Source organism: Trachinotus anak, unplaced genomic scaffold (assembly GCF_046630095.1).
Source record: "Trachinotus anak isolate AG129_WGS33_773 ecotype Australia unplaced genomic scaffold, CSIRO_AGI_Tana_v1 ptg000032l, whole genome shotgun sequence".
Lineage (NCBI taxonomy): Eukaryota > Metazoa > Chordata > Actinopteri > Carangiformes > Carangidae > Trachinotus > Trachinotus anak.
This window is the reverse complement of record NW_027273883.1, coordinates 16594301-16604277: the sequence shown is the minus strand read 5'-3', so window position 1 is coordinate 16604277 and position 9977 is coordinate 16594301. Positions and strand designations below refer to the sequence as shown.

At 41.2% G+C, this 9977-nt stretch overlaps 1 protein-coding gene across 7 annotated transcripts; it reads left to right on the top strand.

The window, feature by feature from the left end:
- Positions 1–203: 203 nt before the first annotated feature.
- On the top strand, positions 204–9609 carry tcea3 (transcription elongation factor A (SII), 3). 7 transcript variants are annotated; one of them, XM_071469743.1, is made up of 21 exons: positions 204–449; positions 1209–1271; positions 1445–1550; positions 1664–1763; positions 3475–4011; positions 4093–4206; positions 4495–4596; positions 4677–4745; positions 4845–4955; positions 5078–5146; positions 5535–5594; positions 5749–5820; positions 5961–6029; positions 6118–6180; positions 6259–6333; positions 7146–7306; positions 7489–7550; positions 7712–7861; positions 8071–8217; positions 9019–9090; positions 9196–9338. In XM_071469743.1, exons 1-21 carry the CDS (start codon positions 381–383, stop codon positions 9202–9204), a joined length of 2280 nt encoding a protein of 759 aa, XP_071325844.1. In that variant the 5' UTR covers positions 204–380; the 3' UTR covers positions 9205–9338. The 7 variants fall into 7 exon arrangements, with proteins under 7 accessions (XP_071325844.1, XP_071325846.1, XP_071325840.1 ...); XM_071469739.1 differs by having other exon boundaries at positions 229–449; positions 7489–7545; positions 7707–7861; positions 9196–9609; XM_071469740.1 differs by having other exon boundaries at positions 248–449; positions 5081–5146.
- Positions 9610–9977: the final 368 nt, after the last annotated feature.

Genomic DNA, 9977 nt, shown 5'->3' with positions numbered 1-9977 from the left:
CCATGATCTTAGAGACAAAAGACAAAAAAATAAAAAAATAAAATAAAGGTGATTTCCAGCTTGAATGGGGGAAATGAAGAAGCATTTTAAAGTTGAACATTTAAGTATATTTCGCACGAATCGCCCTGAGGTGCAGCTGTAGTGCCGTCCCACGCTCGTACTACGGGGTCTATATTTAGTTGTTGTCATGTGTCGCTCCGGTCAGCTGGGCTCCTGCGGCAGGACACGCCTCTGGGCTGAATGGAGGGCGCCGTGCGCACAGCCCGGACCGCAGCGGACCCCAACTTTTTACTTGTTTTAAATCGCATTTGAAAAAAAAAAAAAAGAAAAAAGCATCCAATCAGCATTATTCATACGGTCAAAGTCGATTAAATGCAGCGATGACGCGAGAAGAAGATCTCATCCGGATTGCAAAGAAACTGGACAAGATGGTGTCTAGAAATAACACGGTGAGATATTTTGACGCCCGCAGGTGGCGCGACGTCCTGCCACCGCGTGTTGCGCGGGAGGCCCGTGAACGTCTCCTCTGAAAATGAAGCGTTTTCCTCCGACCGGACGGAGAGCTCGATTTCGTCCGATTTCGTGTGTTTGGGGAAGTTTGCACAACTGTAATATGAGCCTGACTGCGCTGTAAGAAATGATCAACAGGTGTTTGGCGCGGGTTTGCAGACATTTCGCCTGCAGGACGTCTCGGTCTGCGTGTGTGCAGCGCAGCGTCTTATGGGCCCAACTCCTGTCCTCTTTGTCTGATGTTTGCTGGTTGACATGTGAAACAGTGGCTAAAGTGTGCGACAGAAAGTAAACAACGCGGCCTGTGGGCAAGGTCGTGTGTGCGTGTGTGTTGTGACTGAGTCTGCAACCAGGACGTTGTTTCATGGCGCCCTTTCACAGTTAGAGGACTGTAACTGCATGTGATCAATAAAAACTGACTTGTAGCTTTTAATCAGTGTGATTTAATGCCTGTTGTGATTGATGTATTCATGCCATCAATTTGTACTTGACCAAGAGGCCGGTGAAAACTTTAAAAATACAGAAGTGAAAGTGTTCGTGCTGACTTATCATTTTCTAATCTTTTTTTTTCTACTGTTCACGTTTGCACGTTGTCAATTCTGTATTTTACACTGTTCTCACATATTTAAAAAAATGAAGACGTTCAAGATTGAAGGTTAAAAGTTTAAATGGTAGCTGTGATTATGTTGTATGTGCAGGAGGGCGCTATGGACCTGCTGAAGGAACTGAAAGGTTTCAATATGACACTCAAACTTCTCCAGGTAAGGTACAATTTTAACTTTTTAAAAAAAATATCTATATTAGATTAGAGTAAAGTTTCATTCATTTATTAATTGTTGTTCAGCCAGTTAATTAGAAGCAATAACTTCCATGACAAATGAAATAACTGCATGATTATTAAAGCTGTACATTTATGTGTGTATGTTTGTTTTAGGAAACGAGGATTGGCATGTCTGTGAACGGCATCAGGAAGCACTGCACAGATGAGGAAGTCATTGCTTTGGCAAAGGTTCTCATTAAAGACTGGAAAAGACTTCTGGGTACGCTTGACTTTGTCAATACATGATTTACATACTGTTCATACATGATTTTTTTTTTTTTAAGAAGTGAAATCGTTTCTGATATGATTCCCCCTCACATACACCTCACACAGACTCGGGCCATTCTCACGCTGAGAAACCGGCTGAGATGAAGAACGGATTGGATTCCAGCAAAACAGCACTGTCTCCAAACAGCTCACCCTCACTGAGTAGGTCAGTACTTTCACAGCTGCTGCACAGAAACCACACAGGTAACATTACATTTAACACAGAAGGACAGGTATTAAATTTCTGGTCATAACCAGAACACCTGCAACGCCTGCCCCACAGTGACTAAACTGCTGTAGGCTCAACCAAACGTGACACGCAGTTATGCACCTCAAGCGATAGTTCAAGTCCACATGCAACAATTGTGCAGCAATTTGTGCACGAATACTCAACCATGGATGAAAGAAAATGTCATAACTAACAGTTTACTGCCAGGAGAGTATTCTGCAGCAGCTGATCAAGCGGGAAGGTTGTAATTATTTAAGGATAATGTAAAATGTCATTCAAGTATCACTGCATCATAATTTTGAAGAGGTACAGTTTTTCTACCCTCTGACAGCTGCAGATGGACTGATGTCATCATGCTTTTAGTGTTGAACTACAAGGGAAGTTATATTACTCAGAAAAAATAACCTGTGACTCATAGCAAATATAAACAGACAATACTCAGAACCAAGGACAGTGCTCTATGAGTAGAAGAAAAGAAAGTGATAAGAGATGCCTCATTTCATATCAGATCTTCCAGCAACAGCTCTTCAAATGTAAAAATCTGTTATAACAGCAAAGTGAATTAAAACCAGTGGTTCTGTACTGTGTATGCACTTGCTTTGGTATGACTGCGATCAAATGAGGACATCTGAGATTTACTTTAAAGTCTTGGCACACATGATGATGAGTTGTAATTTTTTTTGTTTTTGTTTTTTTTTTTTCTGTTTAAAGGAATGTGTTTCTAAAAGGGTCAGGGAAGCAATGAAAGTGTTCAATGTTTTTGTTTTTTTTTTTGCATGAATTTTTCAACTGAAGCACTGAATTCTCCTCTAAAGTTCCACTTGCACAGGATTTGTTTCTCTTTATTTATGTCTGTGATTGTTTACCCCCTCCCACAATAATAACTGCAGTCCTAATAACATGCTGTTCTACAGTGAACTCGCCGTAATTCAAGTCCAGTCTGAAGAGACGCTTTGTGTTTAAATAAGTATTTCTGTGTTTTCTTTTGCATAGACTTGTATTCACTGTTTCATCAGCTTTGTGCACAACGTGACAGCGTAAGAAGCAGAGAGGATCTTTATCTTATAAATCACTCGTTAATGTCAGTCAACTCGTAGAATGAGGGAAAAAGTAAAGAGGAACTTTATGAGAGCCAAACAAAGACCCAAATGAACTGTTGTAATGTCATAGTACAAGTGACTGTGTCTTTACTGGTTTACGCTTGTGATGTGTAATCAGCTTCATGTGAACCTGTTGCAGATGCCAGTTTTCTTATTGGAAAAGCTTCATTAAGACAGACATGTAAGCAGTTTGTAGCTGCCTATGTTAACAATTAAATTACAGCTAAATAATTACTGGTAACTGATACCACTGTTAAAAATAATATCCAGCCCGTAGGCGATGAAGATCACTTGCTCGGCCTGCATCACATCGTGCATTATGAAACCAAGTGGTGTAATTAGCTAGTGAGTAAAATGCCATCTGGAGTGACTTTTATTAGAATGGAAAAGGGAAGAGATTTTATTACCCACCTCCCACTTAAATATTTAATCCCATTCGGATATGGCTGAAATTGAATTGCGACGATAAACCTGATGTAAGTGAAGCTGGTAAATGTTTGCTGGCTCTTGAACAGTGGTAAAAACGATACTTCCTTTGTTTCTGTTAGTCACAGGACACTGGACATCAAGGCGAAACATGACTCAGATCCTGACAAAAAACACCCAGATAAAAACAGAAAAGAGAAACATGATGACGACCATAAAAACAAAAAGAGGCATGCAGATGACCTCAGGGATGAAAAGCACCTGGACGAGCCCCAAATTGAGAAACATCCACAAGAAATCAGAAAAGAAAAGCATTTAGAAGACTCCAAAAAACAAAAATCTGTGGAGGATCCCCACCTGCAGGTAGATAACAAGAAACAGAAGCATGTGCAAGACCTGCAGAGTGAAAGACCCAAGCCAGAACTAAGGAAAGAAAAACCGTTAGAGGAGCAAAAAAAGATGAGACATGTGGAGGAGCTCAGAAAGGAAAAACACCCCGAGGAGCCCAAGAAGCAAAGCAAAGCAGATGACACGAAGAAGGACAAGCACAGAGAGGACGGCAGACATGAGAGGCCGATAAACACACCGCAACGAGACAGACCGCCGAGTGAACCCCAGAGAGAGAAACCTGCTGAGGTTCACAAGTCCATATTTGAAAGGTGAGATGAAGGTGGCTCAAACACTGATTATCACACATGAAAAAGATCCAGCAGAGCTTCAGCCTGACTTATTCATTTCAGGAGAGGAGTCTTGGACAGCAGTGTTCTGTATCCCAGCCGGTTCCCCTCCCCTCCCCGACCCGCTCGGCCTCCTCTCCCGATCAAACGCCCCTCTTTGGACATGAAAAAAGACAGGTCAGGACTTTAACATCGCCTGGGCTGAAGAGCATGAAGGACTCAAATGCTCCTGCTGGTGCTGCATGACATAATGGTTTCTGAGTTACTCACATGCATGTTGACATTTGTTCCTGCAGTTTTATAACCAGGCTCATGGGCAAACAGGACCCCCGCTGTGCATGGTGCATGCTCTCAGGTGTGTCTTTTTACTAAAAGGATTTTATATTTAGCTCGAACAGCGGGATGCATTTTTGTGGAGTCCTGAGGTGCAGCGCTCTGATCTGTACTGTTGTGACATTCATTCAGGAAGGATGGTAAAGACTCTGCCTCCCGACACCCTCGCCCTCACGCCCCTGGACCCGCCTCTCCTCCGGCTAAGCCGCCTTCACTGGAAGTAAAGAAAGAGAGGTCAGGCATGATTTGTAGTTTGAGATTGAGATTTTGAGATTTTAGTGGGATTCTCAAACCAATGTCGATTGTCACATCAGGAAAGTTCCCCCGGACCCAAATGCTCCAATACCTCCTCTTCCTCTTCACCTTCATCCCCCTCCACCAAGGTCAGGGTCTGCATGCCCACTTGCATTACATCACATTGAGTTTTTCTGCTGTTACTCACTCAGCTCTTCAGCTCCGCTCAAACATGTCTCTTAAACTAGAAAAGAGCCTCCTGACCCCAACGCTCCTCTTCCGCCGCTCCCTCTTCACCTCCACCCTCCACCGCCTCCTCCGAAGCGTCCCTCACTGGACGGGAAAAAGGAGAGAGAGAGGTCTGACTGCATGTCTGCGATCACTGCCTTGAAGTGTCTGGAAGGATTGTTTTGGAAAAATAACCTGTAATTTCATTTAGAAAATGTGCCCCTTCATTGAATCCTTGTGTTATTTGCAACAGCAGGAAGGAGTCGCTGGACTCGAAACCTCCTTCACAGAAGAAGACATCAGATCACATGAAGAAAGACAGGTCGGGGATCTGGAAATGATTCTGTGCCTCAGTCATCCTTGAAAAATACGTTTTCTGTTGTTTCCGGAGCTGATCTCACGCTGTAATCTCAATATTGTATATTACAGTGATGTAGCGTGTGGTGCTGTTATGGGTTTGGAACTGTTTTGTTGTTTCAGTTAAATCTTATTAAAGAGGAGGCTTGACCGGATTTAAAGAATAATCTTTTACCGGTTTCTAATACAGTTTGTAAGTTTGTAGTGTTTCATCATCCCACATCACATTTATATTGTAACATGTGTCTGGGGGTCCCCTGGACAGTTCAAGCTGGTGTAGAAGGACTGACTGTAAAAAGACCACAGCTATTGTTGGTTTTTCTTCTGGTACAAAGACTGTTTTCTTTTTGCAGGAAAGACTCCTCAGATAACAAAGTGTCTATCAAACAGTCCGAAGAAGCCAAGAGAGAAAGGTTGGCGCGTCACGAGTGTCAAAATGTTTGTTAGGCTGTGGGTGTGACATGTGGTGGTTGTGCAGTTCGACTTTATCTTCTTGAAACATGTCTTTGTCGGTTGTGCATGAGGAGCTTTCCTTATTTCACTTCTTCTGTCCTTTCCCTTTGTCAGGAAAGATTCCTCTGACTCTAAACCACCACCTCCCAAAAAGCCCAGTTTGGATATCAAAAAAGAAAAACACAGGTGTGCGGGAGCAGGAAAATAAGTTCTACTTTTTGCTGCTTCGTGTCAAAAATAATCCCCAAGCGTGTATTTAACATTTTTACTCTTAATGAGAACAAAAATGGTGTCAGTGTCACAACTCTTTTTCTCTTTTGTTGCAGGAAGGAGTCCAGTGACTCGAAGCCTGGCCAACCTGTGAAACGTCATTCAACTGACTCCAAACCTGACAGGTAGGACTCATATGCACTAGCTGAAAGGAAATAGAAGCACTGACATTGTAAATAAAGGCAGGTTTACTGAAAGAGTCTCCTTACATAGACGGGAATCCACTGAGTCAAAGAAAAGCAGCTCACAACCAGCAAAGAAGCTCACAGGTGAAAGGTAAATGACTTCATTTCACCAAACTACTGTTTCATTGGTTTCTACATGTGGAAAACAAACTTTGACTTTGTATTACAGGAGAGAGTCTCAGGGCTCGAAGACTCCTCAGCCTGGACCTCCACAGAGGAAGCCCTCAATTGATAGCAGTGAAAGGTATTTCAATAGGAATTTTTTATTTTTATTTTTATTTACAATAATCAAGTCATTTTAGGTTCATTACAATTTATGTGAATGACCCTAATGATTATTTTATTTTCAGTCTAGCTGAAGAATCATACAACTGCAGTTTTCTTTCAGCTCATCTGAGAATTGTAGCATTTTTCAGTTATTTATTTATTTATTTTTTTGGGTTGTACAAAATTTAACTTTACGGTTCAGTCTCTCCTCTCTCATGATTCGCGTTTCCAGCAGCAGCCTGATGGGTTTGGTGAAAAAGCTCTGATAAACCCACCGTACACTACTGTACCTGCCCAATATATGGATATATTGGAGTATTTAGCAGCTAATGAGTCAGATAATTTTCTCAGGAGTTGGTGGAAACCAAAAGCAGAGCTAAATGAGAGTGAAGTTTGGACTTATTTTCAGTGTGGCCAAAAATCCAAATCAAAATGAATACTTACGTTATGTCCAGGCAATGATTTGATAACATGTTAGCCATATCAACAAGGTGATAATATTTTATATTACAGTTACATTCAGATGTCCCTGAGTGGATAAAGTGGCTGCTTTAACAGTGATGAATGGGGCAAATTTGGATTACAACTGAGTTTTATTTTATACATCCATTTATTATCATTTAATATAAAATGTTCTCGATATGGTCTAAAAAGATAAATTCTGCTCTTGGAAAAAAAGATCATCAGTTCAAATACCAAACTCAGTTTGGAAAACATTCCTGTGGTGCCAATCAGACCAAAGACCCCAGGTGTGAGACTTTGATTCTTTAAATGCCTCCGTCTTTACAGAAAGGGAAAGATCGATGCCCCTAAAACTCCCACCACCCCGACCAGCCCCATGTCACCCGGCTTCAGTTCTGCTGGGGGTCCACTGTCCCCTCACCTGGCCACTGGAGACTCCGTCAGGGACAAGTGCATTGAGATGCTGGCAGCTGCCCTGCGCACAGACAGTGAGGCTAACATTACACTTTATCACCGACAGTAAACACACAACAGCGGCAGAGGTCTTGATATGCTGACAAAGTAACTCTTACAAACACAGACTTCATCCATCAGCAGCAATAAACTACATGAGGAGTGTGTCAGTGTTGTGTGCAGATTAACATGAATGACTTTCTTCTGGTCTTCACAGACGACTACAAAGATTTTGGAGCTAACTGTGACAGCATGGCAGCAGAGATTGAAGATCATATCCTTCAATTTAGTTCATTGTTTCCTGTTATATTTGGTTTGACTTATCTGTACTCTATTCAGTGATGAGACGAGTGGAAAAGATCCTGTTAGACATGATTACTGTGATCAGATACAGCCCATGGCAGATCTAATTCTCCCTTGACTACATGGGTGCACATATCTACCAGGAGATAAAGGCCACTGACATGAAGTATAAGAACAGAGTCCGCAGCCGCATCAGCAACCTGAAGGACCCCAAGAACCCCGGGCTTCGCAGAAACGTGCTGGCAGGGAGCATTGAGTTGAGCCGCATTGCCAGCATGTCTGCTGAGGTATAGACCGCCGCAGCTTCATCATTACTCACTAATGGACTCCTTTCACGATGCTCAGATTTGTGTCTGTGGCTGGAAACACTTTGTCAAGTATCACACTAAGTGTCCTCTAGCTTGTCAGTCTCTATGTGACACAGAAATGTTTCGTGTCATATCCACTTCACTTCACATTATCCCCTCTGCTCCCTTGACATGTTGTCATTATGTAGGAAATGGCCAGCGACGAGCTGAAACAGCTGAGGAACGTTCTCACCCAGGAGGCCATCAGGGAGCATCAGATGGCCAAAACTGGCGGCACCACCACCGACCTGCTGCAGTGCGGCAAATGCAAGAAGAAGAACTGCACCTATAACCAGGTAAACAGGCAGGCTTATTAGTACCAGCGCACGATACATGCAAACAAACCTTAACACATACACACACTGGACATACATTAAAAATAATACTGGGATTTTTTTTTCTCACATGCACTTGTTTAAATCTCACATCTTAGCAGTGGCGGATACTGAGATGGGCGATATGGTCAGCTGCCCAGGGCGCCATCTTGTGAGAGGGTGGCACGGGCACTTGCAAAAAAAACCCAAAAAGCAGAATATTTGTTAGCTTTCATTTGCACGAACCGGTTTTCTATCGCTCATTTGCAAGTCAGTCATATCATGTCACCGTTGGCCCAGGGTGTCATACAATCTAGATCCACCGCTGCATCTTAGGATTGCAAAGGAGAGCGATACTTCGTAAGCTGGCTGTCAAGTTAGGTTGTGAAATGTATGAAATAATATTTATAATGTTCAGTATGATTTCTGCGCCTTTTCACAGATTGAAGGAGCTATAATAAAGAGTATTTCACAGCTGTTTTGTATAGATGTGCACTTATGAGAAGCCAGTGGAAAGAGACTTCATTATTGTTAGGGCCTTAGTGCTGCAGTATTAAATTTGCTATGACTATATTATCGCTTTCTGAAGACGTGGAAACCGGATAACACATCTGTAATGATGAGACCTTATTCCATTAAGACTGGAGTAAATACTCCTTAATTAAGCAATTAGGAGCAAATGATTGTGTTTCAAGTTTATTCGTGTTTTCTCTAAGTTGTGTCAAGTGCTTCTTTGCCCTGTAATGTACAGCTTATGTAACCTCCTGTGTGTGTGTGTTTTAGGTGCAGACACGCAGTGCTGATGAGCCAATGACCACATTTGTCCTGTGTAATGAATGTGGTAACCGTTGGAAGGTAAGTCCTTTCCTTGGCCCTGGTCTCAATAACTCATATCCTTTATACTTTTTTGAATAACATAATATTAATACTTTTTTTTCTTTGAAATTTTCTATATTTCAGTTCTGCTGATGCCTTCCAGGTGGAACCACATTTTTTTTTTTTTTGTTTTGTCTTGTTTCTCTTTTTTTTTTCTGAGCATATTGAACTGCATATTTTCTATAATGGGAGGGAAGGGAGTTTATAAATTATTGCAGCTAGTGATTTAATAACAGCAGTATTCTTACAATTTTTACTTGAAAATTTGAGATTTATAAGCATGTGCTAATAATAAGGGTTTGCTTTATGTGGATTTGAAGATTGAGCATGAATGTCCGTTTGATGACTGAGTCATTAAATAATCCAGTTGGAAGACATTAATAATGATCATGGTGCTATCATGATGGAAACACGATCATAATCCAGTTAATATGTTTGTCATATTGCAACTGTTCACTTTGTATATATCGAATAACCAATAAACGGCGTAAATCATCAGTATGATGGCTTTGTAAACTGTTTAATAAAAAAATTTGACAATCAGTCTCATTCAGTCACATTTTCAGGCTTATGCTATAATGTCTTTTGCCACACATAATGTTGTTTGTGTGGTTGAGATGCATTTTTTTTTTTTTTTTTTTTTTTTTGGTTTATTTAATTTTATTTGGGCACAACAGCTGGGATTCACTATAGTTATTTACATGATTTTAATAAACACATAAGGACCAAAACTCAACAAAAGAAAGAGTAACTGAGTATATTTTAAACATTTGCATTATATTTACGATGTGCTAACATACCGTGAGGGATAAGAGTAATATGTTAGTCATTATGGATAAATCAGGGTTATTAATCCATTGCACAGA

Excerpts from the sequence above, each read along its gene's own strand:
- tcea3 (XM_071469739.1), top strand. The coding sequence starts at position 381 with ATGACGCGAGAAGAAGATCTCATCCGGATTGCAAAGAAACTGGACAAG. Across the intron at positions 1,272-1,444 it reads TGACACTCAAACTTCTCCAG|GAAACGAGGATTGGCATGTC; the intron begins GTAAGGTACAAT and ends TGTTTGTTTTAG. Across the intron at positions 1,551-1,663 it reads AGACTGGAAAAGACTTCTGG|ACTCGGGCCATTCTCACGCT; the intron begins GTACGCTTGACT and ends CACCTCACACAG.